The sequence below is a fragment of the Grammomys surdaster genome, unplaced genomic scaffold, assembly GCF_004785775.1.
Source record: "Grammomys surdaster isolate TR1022 unplaced genomic scaffold, NIH_TR_1.0 216, whole genome shotgun sequence".
Classification (NCBI taxonomy): domain Eukaryota; kingdom Metazoa; phylum Chordata; class Mammalia; order Rodentia; family Muridae; genus Grammomys; species Grammomys surdaster.
The window spans coordinates 901168-924487 of NW_021604661.1; the positions used below are offsets into that span (position 1 = coordinate 901168).

Sequence of the window (23320 nt, forward strand, 5' to 3'; positions counted from 1 at the left end):
CAGTGAGGCCAGAAGTCCAAATTCTAGAAGCAAACCACCCTGTAGCATGGATACATATATGTGCATACATACATATACAATGAAAGAAAGGAAGGAAGGAAGGAAGAAAGGAAGGAAGGAAGGAAGGAAGGAAGGAAGAATGGAGGGAGGGAGGGAGGGAGGGAGGGAGGGAGGGAGGGAGGGAGGACACTCACAGAGGAGTAGAGGAGGGAGGGAAAGACAAACAAATACATATCTCTTAGGCACTAAATAGATTTGTACAGCTCCTAAGACAGCTTAAACATCCTCAAGTCCAATTTTTCTCTGGCGTCTCTGCTATTTCACCAGCCCACACTGAGTTTTCTCTTTGCTAAAAAGTTTATTAATAACAATGACTCACATTTATTGAGTACTTACTCTGCCAGGCACTGTGTGAGGGGCTCTATATTACCTCTCAATTCTACCAAAGATTTGAAAGGTTGGTAGTTATTCCTCACTTTACAGATCAGGAAACTGGAACTCTGAAAGGCTTTCAAATAAGAGCAGGAACCAGAACCCAGGCTTCTCTGAGTTTCTTACTACTATACCTCCTGCCTTGTGGTGTATGCCACCTGTTGAAGCATGCCTTCAACCTGAGTTTGTTATTTTGTAGAATTCAGAGATTAAGTCAAAGTATTAAAAGTAACAACTATAGCTATCACTATAGTCTATCATTAGAATTTAAGTGCCAACTGCATACAAAGAACTATACTCAATTTTCAATTCACATTGCCTTATTTAATCCTCTTAACAACTTTGAGTAGATATTAATCTCATTTTAGAGACAAGGAAACACTTTCATAGAGGTTAACTATGTTTGTGGGTAGGCACTATATCATTCATATCCCAAGGTTCTAGCCCAGTGTGTGGCATGTACTCAAGAGCACAAAATTATTTGAATGAATGACTAAATGAATAAGGCCCTTGATAGAACCTTCTCATTCCTTCCCTAGGCATTATACCAACTACAAAGCTCTGATGTGCCATTTGAGGCTTCAGCCCTTCCCAAATGCTTTCCCTCCTCCCATGCTCCTTACTTCAACCAGGCGGATCTCCCTAGCCAGATCTTTAATGAGCTGTACAGTCCGAACTGTCTCTGGGATCTCATCCTCATGGTCTGGCAGAGCCTGTCAAATAAGAAGCATGAGACAACTGAATTCTTGCAAACACGCCAAGGACAAGCAATGAAGGAAGGATAGTCTTCTACATAACTGATAGGGAACCAATTAGATACTGGATGTCTATAGGCCAAACAAAACCAAAAACTTTAATATATTTTTTGAAATACACAAAGAAGACTACAGACCTAAATATAGAACTTAAAATAATAAGCCCTTTATAACCAAGGAGAAAATGTTTGTGAACTTTTTCTAAGCAACTATTTCTTAAGTCACTAATAGCATGAACTACAAAAGAAAAACCGATAAAAATGGACTGGCACAGTATGTGGAATGCTCTCAGCACATAATTACCTGCATGAATGACTCAATGAATGAATGAAGACCCTTGATAGAGTCTTCCCATTCCTCCCCTAGTTATCCAAATAAAGTTGGGTAACTTTAATGGTTCCTGCCCTTCTAGGCTAAGAGAGCCACTGCAGGGAAGGAGGCAAATGCTTCCCATGCAAATCATATGTACTTTTAATGACTTCTTTCATGAGCCTGTGCCCTTTTAAAGGTGTCCTGCTCTCTTCTAGCTCCCTTTCACCATGCTGTTTTGAGTCATTCCTTGGTTTCTGGTTCCATATTGACTCAAGGTATGTGTTCTTAAGAACTATACACTCACTTTCTTTTGGTGTTCCTAGAAGAGTCAGTCTGAAGTATACTTCATGGGAAGGATCAGAAATAACAGGATGGAGGAAGATGAAAAAACAGAACTACAGGCTAAAGGCCAGGTGTTTGTGAGATCAGGAAACAAAGGAAATCCCAAAACATGAAGTTTTAAAATATTAGGGGAATGTTGGCAACGCAAAATGAAGAGATTGATGCACACAGGTTAAACCATCTACAAGGTCTGAAACTATCCCTTTAGGTGATTATACAGAAGGAAGAAGACTACAGAGAATCTGAATCCTGAGACTCTCTTAACATTTATTCTATTTTTGAATTTCTTTGATTTTTTAAAGTCTTTGAAAACATTTATTCATATACTATATTTTGATCGTGTGTGTCCCCCCCACCCATTCCTCCTAGATCCTACCCACCCAACTTGTTCTATTTCTCTCTTTAAAACAAACAAAAACAAGAAACAAACATACACACACACACACACATACACACACACTCAAAGGGGGGGGTAAATCAACATGAACTCCTACCCCTAGCCAATATAAGTTATTTGCAATTGATACCTGCTAACAAAGGAGAAATCACTTTTCCCCAATGTAATCTCACTGGTTATATTAACCACACCTTAGGGCCAGCTCCATGACCCAGAGTGTTAGGCCAAAAGAAAAGGAATTCAATGTTATTTTTCCATTTCTTAAGGTTGAATTTTTTAAATGAACATTTGGAAATAAATATATTTACATGGTTCAAAAATTAAATAATTAAAAAGATATGTTAAAAAGCATCCCTATCATTCTACCTTCTTCCACTGGTAGCTATTTTTCATTAGCTTCTATAATCCTGCAGATTGTGTCTTTGGGTGAATATGAACATATATAAACACAATTCTTGCTTCTTCACTTTTTACACATATGGTTGCTTCTAGATGATTCTGTACCTTCATTTGACAAACTCTGGATATCTTTCCAAATCAGTACATAGAGAGCTTAAGAATTATAGATAATAGGAATTATATTCTATAGCTGTTTTACACTCAGTTGGATAGATGAATATTGGAAATTTTCTTAAAAATCATTTTGGCAGTAGGCATCAAGAACCTTACATTTTTTCCCATATACTTTGATCCAGTAATTGATCTTTCAGGAATCTATTCTGAAGGACTAAACAAGAGATAAGGAACAAAGACATGTGCTTATGGATATTTACTGTATGATTTGCTGTAACTATGGCCCTCCAAATAAAGAAACAAATAGAAAGCAACTAACAAATAATTAGGTGATTCCTGAAAAAGAATAGCATGTAGCAATTAAGTATTTATGGGGAACTTAAGTAACAGAAGAAAATTAAGCCAACCTAGTGAGATACAAAATTGAATAAATAATGTACTACCAATTATGTTTATAAATGCACATGCAGGGGCCCAGAGATACAAGGGGCAAAGCATATGCAGGGCTCCAATTTTACCTGCAGTGCCCTCAAAAAATACATACAAGGGGCTGGAGACGGCTCAGCAGTTAAGAGCACTAGCTGTTTTTCAAGAGGAGAGAGATTTAATTCCTAACACCTACATGATAACTCATAACCATCTATAACTCCAGTTCCAGGAAACATGACACCCTCTTCTGATCTCTCCAGGTACTACATGCATGTTGTGCACTTACATTCAGACAAAACACCCATACACATAAACAAAAAGGAAAAAATATAATGCACACATAAAAGACCAAAAGGAAATATATCCAAATGTTAGTGCTAATTCCTCTCAGTTAAAAATAACAGGTGAAAATTTTCTTTACAGCCATCTATATATTTCTAATTCTAAAGAATAAGCATATGTATTATTTCTTAAAATCAGAAATAAAGACTCCTAGCCTAGTTTTCCATTCTAACCCAGGAGCCTTTTTGCCTCTTTGATTTTATGACTCCCCAAAAATCTATCCATAATCTTTATGGAAGGAAGAACTACTAAGTAGGTATAGAAATAAACATATTTACTTCTTTCCTTGTCCAGGCTCTAAAGGCCAAGTTCAGAGCTTTACCACCATGCACAAGGTAGGAGGCAGGGTGTCTCCTGTTCTCTCGTAAGCCTAAAGCAAGAAAAAAAGAAGACTGTCAATACAGCTATTCAGAGGGATGAAGGACTTGTTACCTTTGTCAGACAACCAAAGAAAATGCTGAGGATTCTGGGAACACCCTCAGATCTGTTAGATTAATAGCGTTCACTTACTGAAAACTTGCTAGCCACTAGGCAGCTGTCATTTAACTCTGATATCTACATTGTAAGCAAAGTTCACTATAAAAGTTCAAGAAACTAAAGGTCTGAGGAGTCTTGATCAAGGATATACATGTTGTAGGTGCCAAAACAAAGTTGTGTCCATTTGAATATAAGGCCTGTGTTCCTTCTATTGAATTATTCAGCCTTTTAGGTCTCAAAATGGTCTATGTTCTGCCTTACTTCATGAGGATGTTGTTAATAATCAATTTTAGGCTTTATAAACAATTTTCTACTGTACTAAGCTGGTCAGAATAGTAAATAAGTCATTAGTTATTCCATGTTTTAATACTTACATGATAGTCTGTCAAAGTGGCAAAGTAAGGGCTTGAAGTATTGGGTAGGAAACTGTACTCATTGGACTATGAGGTCCTTTGTAACTGTGATACTGATTCCTTCTGGCCTAGTCACCTTGAAGAATCAATTCTCAGGTCTAAGCAAGGGACTCACTTTATTTCAGACAAGACCAAGAAAGATGAAAACCAGCAAGCTGGTTTCCACCAGGGCAGATATGCAGGACCACAATGATGCCAGGATGTCAAGACTGGGCCTTATTCCTGAGGGATGCATATCCGGGATACTCATGAATCATGTGATATGAGTCCACTTATATACTATTCTTCAAATGACAAAATTACGGGGATGGAAAACAGATTAGTAGTTTACATAAATTATGCATGATTAGGGGGAGAAAGTGAGTGAAGTATAATGGTATAATAGTTATGATTATTTTTTAGTCAGTATAAAAAATACAAAGTTTGAACAACTTTATCAGCATACATTATTCTTACTCAACTCACTGCCCTCCTCTTTCCCCTTTCTTACCCCAGAGTCTCACCTTCTACTTCCATGTTTTATATATATATATATATATATCTTTTTGTTCTGCCCATCCCTCACCAAGTGTGTTCAATCTTCTGACTTTGCAACCCAATGTTTTATCTTCAAAGTTCACACTAAATAATCATGCAACTGAGTCACCAAAATAAATTGTAAAACCACTTCAAAACATTTTAAGTCGGTTTACAATTTCATGCTGGATATCATTTTCTGTTGTCCTTGGCTACATGCAACTATATGCATCTTTTGGCTCAAAGGTTGGACATGTTACCTTCTTTCCTCTCATAGTCCCCCTTCTACTTTGATGTCTGTCTGTCTCTCTCCCTCTCTCCTCTCTCTTTCTTTCTCTCTCTCTCTCTCTCTCTCTCTCTCTCTCTCTCTCTCTCACACACACACACACACACACACACACACACACACACACTATAAATTCTAGTCTAGATTTCATATATGAGAAAAAAATTGATTCTGGCTATTTTGTTTAACATAATGATTTCTAGTACATACATTTTCTGCAAATATAAAAATTTCACCTTTCATTAGAGCTGAGTAAAGTTCCACTGTGTCTAAGCAGCATATTTTATTTCTGTTCATAGACCTCTAGCCTGGTGCTATATCTTGGTTATTGGGATTTTTATAGTATATATTTAAGATATTAATGATGTTTCAATATACATAGCAAGGCAGCAGTGGTAGCAAGCTTTCACCTCCCGTTCCTCCTCTTCCCAATTTCCACATTCCCTCTTCTTCCTCCTTTCTTTTAGCAAAAGTGATAGCCAGTAAGGAAAACCATACCTCGAAAGATGTCCAGAATATGTTTTCCCACATACCAACAGATGGTCTCGAAGTTGGGAAACTTGAAAAGGTCTGCTGTGCTCAGCCGCTTCTCAATTTCATAGGCCCTGTAAGGAAACATAATGACTATAAAAAGTATCTATTTACTGAGCACCTATTATGTACCAAGTATTATTCTCAGTGCTATGCATCCACTGTATTTAATCCTCACAGTGACCCTGTAAAGCCCTATATACAAAGAAACTTTAAGATCAAAGATTATGTACCTGCCTAAAGGTACATTAATAACCAAGTGAACAAAGTGAAAGGTACATTAATAACCAAGTGAAGATTATGTACCTGCCTAAAGGTACATTAATAACCAAGTGAACAAAGTGAAAGGTACATTAATAACCAAGAGTGTTAACCTTGTCAAACTGTCATTAAGAACCAAGATACTACTCAGCAGCAGTGAGGTGCACACCTTTAACCCCAGAACTTAGAATGCAGAGGCATGCAGATCTCTGAGTTTGAGGCCAGCCTAGTTTACAGGGTGAGTTCTAGAACAGCCAGTGCTACACAGAGAAAACTCTGTCTTTAAAAAGGAAAAAAACAAAAAGTCCAAGATACTTTCCTTTCCAGTTGTTGTCAATATACTATACTGCAGTTCTTACTCAAGGGACTTACATAAGGACTATAGCACACAAGAAGGGACACTCAGAACTCACTTGAGTTGCATTTCGATGTTAAGGCTGTGTAGAAAGTTTCCTCCAAATGCTAAGCAGTCCACCGGTGTTAACACAGCATGTATCCATCCTGCAGTATAAAGAAAGAAAAAAAAAATCACAGCTAGAAGAAGGCCTTTCTTTCTTTGGACACCTCACTGCCTGGTCAGTTTAACCTTCACTCCTTAAACATAGTTTACCAAACCAATGATTCAAAATATTATTTTTTTACTGTTAATAGCCAGCATGGCCTACTCTATCATTCTAGTAACATGAACAGAATCAATTTATGAAGTAAATGCATCTCTCTCCACTTGAATTATCTTTCTGTTGCTTTACATTCTCTTATCTAAAAGAATATCATTCTTTTGGTAGAACTACTCTTTCTAAAATGCATACCACTAAAACATAATCATTCATTCCCTTTGCCTTTAATTTTGCAACATTTTGTTTTCTTAAATCCTTTCCCTATTTATCCATTTATCTATCCAGAAGATTCATGTCCCTCCTTATCTCTCATATTGGCTAGTACTTCAAACTGTTTTTTATACCTCTAGATACAATTAAAACCTTTCAAACTGATAAAACAGTATCACCAATAACCTGTGATTTTACACACACACATACTCAATGTAGTAACCAGTAAAATCAAAACAAAACTAGAGCAAATAAACAACTAGAACCACTAAAAGCAAAAACAAAGCAAATTCTAAACCTAAAAATTCACATAAAAAATTGATGGGATCACAACAAACCAACCTTGAAAAAGATATACAAAGTTAGAAGACTGACAAATCCCAACTTCAAAACTTACTATAAATGTATAGTAATCAGAAAATACGCATTATCAAAAGGAGAGACATATAAATAAATGGAAGATATAAGCCCATATATGCTCAGCTGACTTTTTCCTGGTTTGTTTTTTAATTTGATTTTTGGTTTTGCAATACTGAGGAGCAGGCCCAGGGCCTTGGACATACTAGGCAATACTCCACCACTGAACTACAACTTGAACTGTAAATCAACCAGTGATGGTGATAAAGGAGAAATATCAAGAAAATTCAATTAGGAAAGAAGTTTTCAGGATACTCTGGAAGAAACACATGCCAACTTGCCAAAGAATAAAACTGGGCTCTTGCCTCAGCCTGTATATAAAAACTAACTCAATTTTAATAAATTATCTAAATAACCAAAACTAAACTAAAAACAGTGACACATACACTCCCAGCAGGACATAAACAACTTCCTTAAGGAAATACAGGAGAACAGAAGTAAACAGCTAGAAGCCCTTAAAGAGGAAACACAAAAATCCCTTAAAGAATTACAGGAAAACACAACCGAACAGGTGAAGGAATTAAACAAAATCATACAGGATCTAAAAATGGAAATAGAAACAATAAAGAAATCAGAAAGGGAGACAACCCTGGAGATAGAAAACTTAGGGAAGAGATTGGGAGTCATATATGCAAGCATCACCAACAGAATACAAGAGATAGAAGAGAGAATCTCAAGTGCAGAAGATACCATAAGAAAAATAACAGTCAAAAAATGCAAAATGTAAAAAGCTCCTAACCCAAAACATCCAGGAAATCCAGGACACAATGAGAAGATCAAACCTAAGGATAATAGGTATAGAAGAGAACAAAGATTCCCAACTTAAATGGCTAGTAAATATCTTAAAAAAAATAATAGAAGAAAACTTCCCTAACCTAAAGAGATGCCCATGAACATACAAGAAGCCTACAGAACTCCAAATAGACTAGACCAGAAAAGAAATTCCTCCCATCACATAATAATCAAAACCCCAAATGCACAAAACAAAGAAAGAATATTAAAAGCAGTAAGGGAAAAAGGTCAAGTAACATATAAAGGCAGATATACCAGAATTACACCAGATGTCTCACCAGAGACTCTAAAAGCCAGAAGATCCTGGACAGATGTCATACAGACCCTAAGAGAACATAAATGCCAGTCCAGGCTACTATACCCAGCAAAACTCTCAATTACCATAGATGGAGAAACTAAGATATTCCATGACAAAACCAAATTTACACAATATCTTTCCACAAATCAAGCCCTACAAAGGACAATAGATGGAAAATTCCAACACAAGGAGGGAAACTACAACCTAGAAAAGGCAAGAAAGTAATCATCTTTCAACAAATCCAGAAGAACAAACATAATTCCACCTCTAACAACAAAAATAACAGGAAGCCACAATCATTTTTCCTTAATATCTCTTAACATCAATGGACTCAATTCCCTAATAAAAAGACACAGTCTAACAGACTGGATATGTTAGCAGGACCCAGCATTTTGCTGCATACAGGAAATGCACCTCAGTGACAAAGACAGACACTACCTCAGAATAAAGGGCTGGAAAACAATTTTCCAAGCAAACAGCCCCAAGAAACAAGCTGGAGTAGCCATTCTAATATCAAATAAAATTGACTTTCAACCAAAAGTTATCAAAAAAGATAAGGAAAGACACTTCATACTCGTCAAAGGAAAAATCTACCAAGATGAACTCTCAATTCTGAACATCTCTGTTCCAAATGCAACGGTACCCACATTCATAAAAGAAACTTTACTAAAGCTCAAAGCACACATTGCACTTCACACAACAATAGTGGGAAACTTCAACACCCTACTCTGATGGAAACAGAAATTAAACAGAGACACGGTGAACTAACAGAAGTTATGAACCAAATGGATTTAACATTTTAAAAAAAAATTTCATCCTTCTTCTCAGCACCTAAGGTACCTTCTCCAAAACTGATCATATAATTGGTCACAAAACAGGCCTCAACAGATACCAGAAGATGGAAATAATCCCAAGCGTTCTATCAGATCACCAGAGACTAAGGTTGGTGATCAACAGCAAAAACAACAGAAAGTCCACATACACATGGAAGCTAAACGATGCTCTACTCAATAACTTGGTCAGGGAAGAAATAAATAAATAAATTAAGTAAGTAAGTAAGTAAAGACTTTTTAGAATTTAATGAAAATGAAGGCACAACATACCCAAACTTATGGGACACAATGAAAGCAGTGCTAAGAAGAAGACTCATAGCTCTAAGTGCCTACAAAAAGAAACTGGAGAGAGCATACATTAACAACTTGACAGCACACCTGAAAGCTCTAGAACAACAACAACAACAACAAAAAAAACCCAAATACACCCAAGAGGAGTAGATGGCATGAAATAATCAAACTCAGGGCTGAAATCAACCAAGTAGAGACAAAAGGAACTATACAAAATATCAACAAAACCAGGACGTGGTTCTTTGAGAAAATCAACAAGATAGACAAACTCTTAGCCAGACTAACCAGAAGGCACAGAGACAGTATCCAAATTAACAAAATCAGAAATGAAAAGGGAGACATAACAACAGAAACTGAGGAAATCCAGAAAATCATCAGATCCAACTACAAAAGCCTATACTCAAAACTGGAAAATCTGTATGAAATCTACAATTTTCTAGACAGATATCAGGTACCAAAGTGAAATGAGGATCAGATAAACTACCTAAACAGTCTCATAACCCCTAAAGAAATAGAATGAGTCATTAAAAGTCTGCCCACCAAAAAAAGTCCAGGACCAGATGGGTTTAGTGCAGAATTTTATCAGACCTCCAAAGAAGACCGAATACCAATACTTTTCAAACTATTCCACAAAATAAAAACAGAAGAACACTACCCAAGTCGTTCTATGAAGCCACGATTATGCTTATGCTTATGCTTATACCTAAACCACACAAAGACCCAACAAAGAAAGGGTACTTCAGACCAATTTCCCTTTTAGAAATATGGATGCAAAAATACTCAATAAAATTCTGGCAAACTGAATCCAAGAACACATCAAAACAATCATCCATCATGATCAAGTACGCTCCATCCCAGGGATGCAGGGGTGGTTCAATATGCGGAAATCCATCAATGTAATCCACTATATAAACAAACTCAAGGAAAAATAACCACATGATCACTTCATTAGATCCTGATAAAGCATTTGACAAAATTCAAAACCCCTTCATGATAAAAGTCTTGGAAAGATCAGGAATTCAAGGACCATACCTAAACATAGTAAAAGCAATGTAGAGCAAACCAGTAGCCAACATCAAACTAAACAGAGACAAACTTGAAGCAATCCCACTAAGATCAGGGACTAGACAAGGCTGCCCACTCTTACCCTACCTAATCAATATAGTACTGGAAGTCCTAGCCAGAACAATTAGACAACAAAAGGAGGTCAAAGGGATACAAATTGGAAAGGAAGAAGTCAAACTACCACTATTTGCAGATGATATGATAGTATACTTAAGTGACCCCAAAACTTCCACCAGAGAACTCCTAAATCTGATAAACAACTTCAGCAAAGTGGCTAGGTATAAAATTTACTCAAACAAATCAGTAGTCTTCCTATACTCAGATGATAAACAAGCTGAGAAAGAAAATAGGGAAATGACACCATTCACAAATAATATTAAATACCTTGGTGTGACTCTGACCAAGCAAGTGAAAGATCTGTATGACAAGAACTTCAAGTCTCTGGAGAAAGTAATCAAAGAAGATCTCAGAAGATAGAAAGATCTTCCAAGCCAGGATTAATATAGTAACAATGGCCTTCTTGCCAAAAGCAATCTACAGATTCAATGCAATCCCCATCAAAATTCCAAACCAATTCTTCATAGAGTTAGAAAGAACAATTTGCAAATTCATTTAGAGTAACAAAAAACCCAGGATAACTACAACTATTCTCAACAATAAAAGAACTTCTAGGGGAATCACCATCCCTGACCAAAAGCTGTATTACAGAGCAATAGTAATTAACAACTGCATGGAATCAGTACAGAAAAAGGCAGGTAGATCAATAGAACAGAATTGAAGTCTCAGAAATGAACCCACACACCTATGGTCACTTGATTTTTGACAAAGAAGCTAAAACCATCCAGTAGGAAAAAGACAGCATTTTCAATAAATGGTGCTCATTCAACTGGAGGTCAGCATGTAGAAGAATGCAAATCGATCCATTCTTATATCCTTGTAGAAAGTTCAACTCCAAGTGGATAAAGAACCTCAACATAAAACCAGATACACTGAAACTAATAGAAGAGAAAGCGGGGAAGAGCCTCAAACACATGTGCACAGGGGAAAATTTCCTGAACAGAACACCAATGGCTTATGCTCTAAGATCAAGAATCAACAAATGGTACCTCATAAATTGCAAAGTTTCTGTAAGGCAAAGGACACTGCAAATAGGAAAAAACAGCAACCAACAGATTGGGAAAAGATCTTTACCAACCCTACAGCTGATAGAGGGCTAATATCCAATATAAACAACTCAAGAAGTTAGACTCCAGAGATCCAAATAATCCTATTAAAAATGGGGTACAGAGCTAAACAAAGACTTCTCAACTGACGAATACTGAATGGCTAAGAAGCATCTAAAGAAATGTTCAACATCCTTAGTCATCAGGGAAATGCAAATCAAAACAACCCTGAGATTCCACCTCACACCAATTAGAATGGCTAAGATCAAAAACTCAGGTGACAGCAGATGATGGCAAGGATGTAAAGAAAGAGGAACACTTATCCATTGTTGCTGGTATTGTAAGCGGTACAACCTCTCTGGAAATCAGTCTGGTGGTTCCTCAGAAAACTGGACATAGTAGTACATGAGGCCCTAGCTATACCACTCCTGGGCATTTACCCAAAAGATGCTACACTATGTTCATAGCAGCCATATTTATAATAGCCAGAAGCTGGAAAGAACCTAGCTGTCCTTCAACAGAGGAATGAATACAGAAAATGTGGAACATTTACACAATGGAATACTACTCAGCTATTAAAAACAATGACTTCATGAAATTCACAGGCAAATGGATGGAACTTGAAAATATCATCCTGAGTGAGTTAACTCAGTCAAAAAAGAACATACACTGCATGCACTCACTGATAAGTGGATATTAGCCCAAAAGTTCAGAATACTCAAGATTTAATACACAGACCATATGAAGTCCAAGAAGAAGGAAGACCAAAGTGTGGGTGCTTCAGTGCTTCTTAGAAAGAGGAACAAAATACCCACAGGAGGAAATATGGATACGAAGAGTGGAGCAGAGACTGAAGGAAAGGCCATCCAGAGACTGCTCCACCTGGGGATCCATCCTATATACAGACACCAAACCCAGACATTACTGCTGATGCCAAGAAGTACTTGCTTACAGGAGCCTGATACAGCTGTCTCCTGAGAGGCTCTTTCAGAGACTGGCAAATACAGAGGTAGATGCTCACAGCCAACCACTGGACTGAGCATGAGGTCTGCAATGGAGGAGTTAGAGAAAGGACTGGGGAAGCTGAAGGGGTTTGCAGCCCATAGGAAGAACAACAATATCAACCAACCAGACACCCTAGAGCTCCCAGGAACTAAACAATCAACCAAAAAGTGCACATGGAGGGTCACATGGCTCCAGCCACATATGTAGCAGAGGATAGCATTGTCAGGCATCAATGGGAGGAAGGGCCCTTGGTCCTGGGAATGCTCCATGCCCCAGTGTAGGGGAATGCCAGGGTGGTGAGGTGGGATTGGGTGGGCAGGTGGGTGAGCACCCTTATAGAAGCAGGGGGAGGGAGGATGGGATACAGGGATTTCCAGACGGGAAACTGGAAAGTTCAAACTTACATTTGAAATGTAAATAAATAAAATATCCAATAAAAAAAGGAGAAAAACGGATAATGTTAATCCAGGTGGTGGCGGCACATTCCTTTAATCCCATCACTCAGGAGACAGAGGCAGGCAGATCTCTGTGAGTTCAAAGTTAGCCTGGACTACAGAGCAAGTTTCAGGACAGCCGGGGCTACATAGAGAAACCCTGTCTTAAAAAAAAAAAATTAAAAATTAAAAACAGAAAGAAAGAAAAGAATAATGTCAAAAAACAAACTCAAAAATGAGAAAAAATATTTTTGAACAATATATCTGCTAAAAGTACAAAAAATATAACTCATGTAATGGTCGTTGTGTGATGGTCACTTTGTGAGGGGCACTAGGTGATTTAATAATTAAATAGTATTTAAGTAAGACTATTTATTTATAAATAGTTATACTGTTATTACTATTTAATTAAAGAATAAAGAATTTCACAAAAAATAAAGAACAAAGATCTATAAATTACAGGAAGTATTTTTGCAAGATGGTCAACATTAATAGTCATTAGGGAAACATAAACTAGAACCTTGATGTTATATTTTACTCACATTAGGATTGCTATGATCATGAAGACAGAAATGACAAGTATTGGAGAAGATATGAACAAACTGGTACCCTTATACTTTGCTACCTGGAATGTAAAATAGTGCACATTATTGGATAATAGCTTGGCAACTCCTCAAAAAGGAATCTATGGAGTTACCGCATGATAGAGGCAATCTTCTACAAAACAGATAAGCAAGAAAAGTGAAAATACAAGGTACCTAAAATACTTCAAATCAGAAATGTTTCAGACTTGAGATATATTTAAAATTTTGTAGTATTTACAAATATGCATATATCTTGAGGATAAAAACAGTTATTCTGGGAATGAGATACTTGTTTATGACTGGAACGTACTTTATACAAACAGTCTGAAGTAAAATTTACATACTTTAATGCACTTACATGTTGCAGGGTAATTGATCACACTGTGAACCCCAAGGTTGTGTTATACCCTGAGACTGTGTTATTAGAAAAACCTGTTTCTAGTTGTGTGGCTCAGCCTTAGCACATACCTTTAATCTCTCTGGCTGGAATACAGACAGGCCCTTAGGACACATCTTTAATCCCTAACAATGAAGGTAAAGTTTGTAGAAGGAAGCAGCTATGTTTAAGCCTGATGTCTAACTAAACAATATGAAAGTATGTGACTTAATTTACATTGGCAATAATGGCAGCTTTCTGTCAATTTGCAAAGCAATGAGTCCTTACTCTTGGGATTCATTTTTCTAGCCCATTTGCATAAAGCTGAAAGGAAAGTGCATATCTGATATTTGGTAATGAAACAAGAATGTAGAATATTGGTGGGGGCTTAATCTTCAAAATGATTTTTAAAATTCTTGAAGTATATAAAATTAGCTTATATAGAATTGCTTCAAATATAGACACAACTCAGTTTCCCCTTCAAACTCTATGATACTATTTTACCTATAATGTAATTATAATGACAAATACCTAAGATTCCCAAATTTTAATAAATATACTGAAAAATGTGTGTAATGTGATGTTTTTGTTGTTGGTAATATTCAGCTTTGTAATCCACTGTAGTCTGATACGATAGGCTGTTATTTTAATTTTCTTGTATATGCTAAGACTGGCTTTGTGTCTGAGTATATGGTCAATTTTGGAGAAGGTTCCATGAGCTGTTGAGAAGAAGAAATATTCTTTTATGTTTGATTGAAATGTTAGGTCCATGGGTTTATGACATCAGTTAGCTCCAACCTCTCTCTATTTAGTTTTGGTTTGGATGACTTGGGTATTGGTAATCATTGAGTATTGAGGTGATACACTGTCAGTCATACAGTGTGTGAGTATAAACATATTTATGTTAACATATCTTGCACATATGTGGTCATGGAAAGTACATTGCTGTAAAATCCATTTTTTTAATTTCCTGACTAAATAAAAAACAACAACAAAAAACCCCGATGTCTAATTGAGTGGCTGACAAAGTGATGAATCAGAAAATTTAGGTAGCTTGTATTTTCAGTTTTCTTGCATATCTGTTTGGTAGAAGATTGCGTCTATCATGTGGTAACTCCATAGATTTGACAGAATAGAATATGTGTAACTCTCATGAGTAGAGAGGAAAAGGGAGCTACTTGAGGGGCAGCCCAAAAAGGAAGGAGAAAATTTTACCAGTACAGCTGTACAGAGATAGGTTGCCAGAAAACAAGCCAGACACAGATGAAGACAGAACAACCCAAAAAAGAAGGAGCCAGGAGATAAGAACAGATTGCCACAGTTAGTAAGAGGCCAAGCAGAGCCATTCAGGAAAGGCTAAGAGAAGTCAGATGGAATCAGTCAGCTTGTAGAGGAGTTCTGAGCCAAAACAGCTGAGTTGAACCAGCCAGCCAGAATTCAGAAAGAACTAGGAAGGGGAGATCTTATTCAGCAGTAAATCTCTGAGGCTGAAAACATTCTAGGACTAGAAAATATTGTATTGAGGCTAGAAGCTTCCAGGAATAGGCCTTGGTTAGCAGACAGAGGAAGCAAGCCTCTGCCGAGATGACAATTACATCAGGTGAATAAAAGTTACTTTTACATTTACGTCTTTGAGCATGATCTCATCACAGTCAGATGATATGAAATTTTCTATTTACAGAGTTGCTTTGGCTCCCAAAAGGTTTCAGAGCTAAGGAGAAGGCTCAGTCAGTAAAGTACTTGCCATACAAGCATGAGGACCTAAATTCAGATCCCAAGCACCCATGTAAAAATCTAAACACAGTAGCACATGTCTGTAACTCAGACACTGCAGATCTTAGAGAAAGGAGGACTGCTCGGGCTTGTTACAGCTAGTCTAGTTTAGTGAGAAATTATGTCTCAAAAAGTTAAGGTGGTGGGCTAGACAAGAGCATTGGTTGTTCTTCCAGAGGATCAGGCCTCAATTCCCAGTACCCACATGGCAGCTCACAACTGTCTTTAACTCCAGTTCCAGGGGATTCATTTGCCATCTTCAGCCCTCCAGGAGGAACAAGGCAAGCACTTGATGCACATCCTTACGTGTAAGTAAAAGATTCGTTTAAAAAAAAAACTAAAATTACAAATTTATTTATTTATCTATTTATTTATTCATCTATTTATTTATTTTTGGTTTTTCAAGACAGGGTTTCTCTGTGTAGCCTTGGGTGTCCTGGAACTCACTCTGTAGACCAGGCTGGCCTCGAACTCAGAAATCCACCTGCCTCTGCCTCCCAAGTGCTGGGATTAAAGGCATGCGCCACCACTGCCCGGCTTCAAATGTATTTTAAAAAATAAATAATAACCACAGAAGACAATGGATGTCAATTTCTGGACTCTGATATGCATATACACCAACACATAAGTGCACTCACAAAGGACTATGTATATGCATACTGAGCATAGAAAATACATTCAACAAAACATGATTCTGGGGAGGGGGGTGTTCAGGCTTTTTAAGATACTTCTTTTTCTTTTTTTTATTAGTAACTTTTTAAAAAATGTTAATCAAAGGCTTTCTAAGTGTGGTAATACTCAATAACAAGATGCCCATACAATCAGAAGTGTAACCCAATACCCAACCTAGATATACCAACTATCTTTGACTGGCAGAGACACTCGAACATCCGCCTCCATGTCCCCCTCCCCATCTCCTAACTCCTCCTCCTCTCCTTACTCCTCCTCTTCCTCTCCTTACTCCTCCCACCTTAGCTCCTCCTACATATCACTCTTCCTGTTAAGATGAAACTTTTCTCTCAAAATACAATTAGAGCATAACTATACCAATTTGTATCAGTAAGGTGCAAGATACAAATTACAAGATACCCAGTCCATCATTTTGTTGACTAATCAGAATCTCTGTCATCTCTCCTAACTAAAAGACTTAGCTCTGAATCTGGGTTTTTTCTTGGCTTTAGAATGAATGTCAGCTGAAAACCATCCTCTCAAATCTTTTCTCTCAAAGTAAATAGCCGGGATTGGCTATGAGACTATAAGTCTTCAACCCTGTCAGAAATCCAGAATGACTGAATTAACTCAAATTATGGGAAGCACAAAGCATAGCTTCTAAAACTTAACCAATTTATAGAGACTGCTGAATGCCTGGACAGTCCCTATACTACAAAACGTTGGAGCATCCTATCTTCAACCTTCTGGCCCTAGATCATCTGACAGACCTAGTGATGCAGAATTATTAAGGGCTGATTACTCTGTCTTGGCAGATATAATCAGTTGACTATTCCGCAAGTGTGTCCTTTTCAGGACAGTAATTTGTCTGTAGATGAAAAGAGGCAAAATATAGAAAAAAGGTCTAAATATAGAAAACACCCTTACAATGTATAACTATGTATACACATACTGGGCATAGAAAATAAATTCAACAAAACATGATTCTGGAGAGAGGGGTGTTCAGGCTTTTTAAGATACATTAAAAAAAAAAGATACTGCTGGGTTCCAGATATTTGTTTCATGATACAATTTCTTTTGTGTACCCCTGACTATCCTGGAACTAGCTCTTTAGACCAGGCTGGCCTTGAACCTCCTGCCTATGGCTCTCAAGTACTAGGATTAAGGGCATGTGCCACTACAGCCTGCCTAGATTCCAGATTTTTAATTAGGAATAGTCAACTCATTATGTTGGCAAAATAAGTTTTACATGAATACTCATAGTAGCATTATTCATAATAGCCAAAAATGATTCCAAGCTAGACTGACTGACTCATAACTATAACCTTAGCTACTCAGGAAGCTGAGGCCTGACTACACTAAACGGTTGACTCAGTGCCAACCTGGGCAATTTTATAAGACCTCATCTCAAAAAAGATTTTTTGAATAAAATAATGAATAGGGGTTATGGAACTAGCTCAGTGGTAGAGTACTTAGACAGCATTCACAGGCTTTGCATTCAATCCCCAGTATCTGCCCCCACCAAAAAAAAGACAAAAGACTTAAATGTCTATCAGTTGGTGAGTACAAACATAATGTGGCTAGAGGAAGGGGAGGACAATGTGCAACAAACAGGCATGACATGGCTGATTTATTTTATATTCTTGAACTCTTATGTAAGATATTCACAAGATTGGGCTATTTGGCAGGCTGACCAGCTCAGCTACCACACCACTTAGGCCCAAATCCAGGGCTCTTAATTTATCCACCCCAAAATCTGTATCATCTTCAAATGGAAGGGCCAGTCTCACTAATCCAAAGCTGAAGGATCTCCACAACACAGAGCAACAAGATGAAGACCCAATATTGTAGATCTTGAGCTAGATCAATGACACACTGCAATATTTCCAAGTGCAGATGTGTAGACATAGGGATATACTGTGGGGCACACTGTGACATACTACAGCTTCCATGATGAGATATTTTCTATGCTTTTGTTGTTGTTGTTTGTTTGTGTGTATTTTATTTCGGTGGGGAGTTAGCAAGGATGAAGGACAGATATGAGGGAATAGGGAGATGAACGGGACTAGGGTATATGATGTGAAACTCACAAAAACTCAATAAACAGAGATTTTCTTCCATGGTAGAAAGGAAGGAATCACTGGCAAAGTTCCTAATATGCTCCTGTTAACAGCCCTAATGAAACTCACTAGGTTTCACACACTCACAAAAGACATGAAAGTAGAAAGGGAACCAGATGGTAAGGAGGTTAGCATGTGTGGTAGAGGGACAACAGAAAATGACAAATATGAAATACATTATATACATGTATAGAAATGTCATACAGAGACCCACTACTATGGACAAAATATGTTAATAAAACATTTTTAAAAGAAAGGGAAAAATGTGGCATAACCACATTATGAAATACTATTTTGCAGTGGCTGGAGTTATAGCTCAGCTGGTAGATGGATTGCTTAATGCGAGCAGAGCTTTATGTTTGATTTCTAGCACTACATAAAATTAAAAAAAAAAACTAGGCATGGTAATGCAAGTCTATAATCACAGTACTTAGAAGATAGAGGGAGGAGGAGAAGTTCAAGGTTACACTTAGTTACCTAGCAACATTGATTATTGAATACATGAGACCCTGTTGCAGGGGGTAGAAGAATTATTTTGCCCTTAAAAAAAGTGAGGTGCCACGTTTGTAATCACATACTGATGAAGCTGACAAAATATTGCAAGTTTGAGGTGAGGCTGGGCTACATAGCAGATTCCAGGATCACATAAATCTGTCTAAAGGAAAAAAAAAGAAAAGTAAAGATGGTACACATTTATAATCCCACCACTCAGAAGGTGGAGGCAGGAAGATCAATAGTTGAAGGCCAACTTCAGCTATCCAGGTGAGTTGAAGGCCAGCCTAGACTATATAAGAGCCTATCCCAAAATTATTATTTATGTGGAATACTCAAGAAGAAAATTGATATACAAGGAAATTAAAAATAAATAGGTTTTTTAAATCCCAGGCTGGGAGAAGAGCCGAATAAAAACTGTTAATGGGGAAAGTGTTTCTTTTTAAAGTGATTATCCCTGGCATAAAGTTATACAACTGTATAAGTATATTAAAAACAACTATTAAACTTGTACATTTTATGGCATATAAATTCTATCTCATTTTCCACAAAGGCACACTTAATACAATTAAAATGATAGCAAAAATGTGTCTAAGAGCTAAACTGGTGCTGAGAATTTATACCACTAAATGCTCACATTACAAAAGAAAGTAAGTCTGAAATTAATAATATAAAATCCATCTCAAGACTCGGAAAAAAACTAGGAAAATAATATAAAATAAACTCAGAACAAACAGAAGGAAAATAAGGATAAACATAAAAATCAAAGTTGAAAACATAAAGAGAAAAAAAATCAGACAAGACTGATAAACCTCTAGAAGTCTGACAGAAGTAAAAGAGAAGACACAGGTAACTACTATCAGGAATGAACAAAAGTGGGGAGAGGGAGGAAGAGAGAGAAGGAATAAAAGAATCCATCAATATAGTACTTCTTTGAAAAGCATAGACAACCACAACTCATCTAATATGGAATACAGACTGGCAAGATGGCTTTGTTGGTAAAAACATGGGCTAGATAATGCAAGTAGCCTTACAAAGATTAAGGAAACCTAATGCTAAATTAAAACTCTCCAAATTTTCAGGTCCATGTTATTTCACGAGAATTCCATTTATTTATTTGTTTACTATTTTTAAGCTGAGCATAGTGGCACACCTTTGATCCCAGCAGTTGGGAGGCAGAGACAGGTGGATCTCTGAGTTTAAGACCAGCCTGATCTATGTAGTGAGGCCTTATAATAGAAAATAACAAAAAAATCTTTAAAATATTTATTTTAAGTAGAGTTTCACTAAGTTGCCCAGGCTAGCCTTGAAAACATAATCTTCCTGCCTCAGTTTTCCAAGTATCTGAGATTCTAAGTGTGTTTCATTATGCCCACATTCAATAAGAGTATTACCCTATACATTTCAAGATAATTTAATGTTAATGATTTTTATATAATCAAGAAACATTTAAGATATTCAATTGTTCATAAGAGATTAAATTAGCTTCTAGATACCAACTCTCCCCAAATTGAGACAACAGGGCTTTTTTTTTTCCAAAATGTACATACTCAGCTCAAGACATAGCTCAGTGGAAGAATGGTTGCCTAGCAAAATGCACACAAATTCAGACTCCACATGAGACCTAAAAATTCTGTAAGTAATACCCAGGCATGAATTATTAACAAAGAATGTTTCTGTCTTGGTCATTCAATGTTATAGACTAACACATCAGCCTCTGAGTTAGTATCTCTAGAGTCACAGGGCTGAGTCCTGTTCTCTATCGGTATACCCAGTTGACATTAACCCAGTATACAATGGTCCATCAGCCTCCTCCTGCTTGTTCTGTCATCTGCAGCCTCTACATGAAACCATACTACCTACTGGCAAACATATAAACTTTCTTGAGGTCTAGTTCTTAACCTCTCAGCTGATGAGAAAAAGAGTTGTCACATAATGAGATTAATAAATTATGGACAGGATTTGGTACAGTACCACTATCTCCCTTCGTTCTGCCTTTCCCATCCTCCCCTCCAGAGGAACCCAGGAATGACCTGTAGGGATAAACAGTGTTTGTCCTTGCTTCACAGAACACTTGTAGCACTTTTCCACCTGGTCACCAAAGAACATCTCGTTCTGATTAGAGGAGCTGCTCCAGCACTCAAAGAGAGTCAGATTAGCATTTGTTGGACGAATCAGGTAGAAGATCTTCTCACCCTGAAATAAAAAGATATCATACTAAAGGACTTAAAAGAAAAGTCCTTCTCGAGGAAGGGTGTTCCAAATGGTTAAATCTTTCTCCCAGTCTCCACCCACAACCATATCAGTATGCCAGAGTTGTTTCCCAAACCCATCAAGAAACATTTTTAGATAAACTGCTCAAATTTTCCAAAAATAATTTGAAAGGGGTATTTAAATCTATTTAAGTTAGGAGAAATATATACCAATTGCTCTTATTTTAGATATAATACCAAATTAAAAATGGCCTCTATAGGTAAGATCAATACTACTGGCCCTAGAATTTAAGCCCATTATTACTGATGAGAAGAAAATTGAGTCTGCTTTTAAATGCTAGTTATACAGTGTTCCTTTCATATCTGCAATCAAAGTTAATAAGTTTAAAAGTTCAGTAACTGCTCAAGGACTTCTAGAAGATTATATTTCATTAGATGACTGATTATCTGTTGGAAGAATATTTTATTTGCTAATTGTGTTTTGCTTGGATAATCATATGATAATTTGGTGAAAAAGAACCACATCCCAGCATAAGGACAACTCTGTAGCTTAGCTAATACATCAAAAATTTAAACACAGAAAACTATGATGTGTGACAAAACTAGGTGTGTGTACTATACAAATGAAAACACTGACAGCCAGAGGAGAGTAGCTAATAATAGTAGTATATCAATTTCCTTATTTTGATAACTGTCATGTAATTACTCAAGAAAATACCTTTGTTAAGAACTAAATAATGAATTATTAGAGATAAGGAGACACTATGTCTGGAACTACTCCTAAATACCTCAGGAAAAAAAATACAGCCACTTCACTTTGGTTACTTTGGAGAAAGTAGATGAATTCTATGGTACATATATTAAAGTTTGAGGGAGGGAAAGCTCATGTTACCAAGAAATTTCTACAGTAAATACAGACTTTTCATACATATTGGGAGAAATAGAATTCCTTCATTTAAGAAAGTATGGAATATTTTAAATATTTATTGCTATTCAAAGAAAATCTACTTCTGCAGTACTAGAGATAGAAGTCAGGACCTTGCACACATTAAGTAAGTACTATGCCACTAAGCTATGTTCCTAGACCTCAAAAAAAGTTTTAGTGCTAGAGGTGCAGCCTAGGGTGTGCTGCATGTCTCCCTCCCCCAGGAGCTCAAGCTGATCTGAAACTTAGCATAAAGCTCAGGCTGACCTCTCATTCATGGCAAGCCTCCTGTCACAACCTAGCAAGCATTGAAATTATAGGCAGAAGCCACCATGCCTACCTTCAACAACTTTTTTGCTTAAGCATCAAAATTATAGAGACACACCCAGAAGTGCAACATCAATCACATTAATCTCTTTGTCAGACCATGAAGTAAAGAAATGAGTTCTGTATCTCAGGGGAAAAACTTCTTGTCCCCTTACCAGTACCTAGAATGGCCTTATACCCAGGAATTCAGTCTTCAGAATTATCACGATAGAGTTAATCATCTCAAAGTGTTACCCAGATAGAATATGAGAGGCAGATATGGCTGGCTGCCTCCAGGTGTCATATTCACTCCTACCTTAAGCACATGGTACCAAACTGAGGTCCCACCAAAGTCAATGTGAAAATCTGTATAGCTATCCCGCACACTCATGAGGCAGTACTTCTGCACATTGGGCCTCTCAAAAACACTTTCCTCTGGCCACAAGTTCTCTACCCATGACAGCTTGCGAACAATCTTGGGTGTTTCCACAAGGTTCGAAAGTCTAGTAAAGAAAGTGAAAAGAAACATGAGCTAACTGAAAATTGAAGGTTTAAGTCTGAATAAAATACCATGGTCAGATAAATTTTAAAAATCATTTTCTCCACAGAACTCAAAGGTACATAACAACATTTATTCCTACAAGTTTAACAGTAATCCTGCTCCACTCAGCTTCCAAATCCAATCCTAAATCCTAGCTCCAAATCCTTCTACTGGCCATTCCTACTACTAA

At 37.0% G+C, this 23320-nt stretch overlaps 1 protein-coding gene across 2 annotated transcripts in view; it reads right to left on the reverse strand.

The window, feature by feature from the left end:
- Positions 1-23320, reverse strand: part of Phf8 (PHD finger protein 8) — a 127160-nt gene that overhangs the window by 75496 nt on the left and 28344 nt on the right. For both annotated transcript variants that reach the window (XM_028772653.1, XM_028772652.1), the window contains exons 7-12: positions 22906-23092; positions 21179-21341; positions 6420-6507; positions 5713-5819; positions 3801-3892; positions 1056-1145 (exon numbers count right to left, since the gene is read on the reverse strand). In XM_028772653.1, the coding sequence (XP_028628486.1) occupies positions 1056-1145; positions 3801-3892; positions 5713-5819; positions 6420-6507; positions 21179-21341; positions 22906-23092 (727 nt within the window). The remainder of the gene's footprint in view (positions 1-1055; positions 1146-3800; positions 3893-5712; positions 5820-6419; positions 6508-21178; positions 21342-22905; positions 23093-23320) is intronic.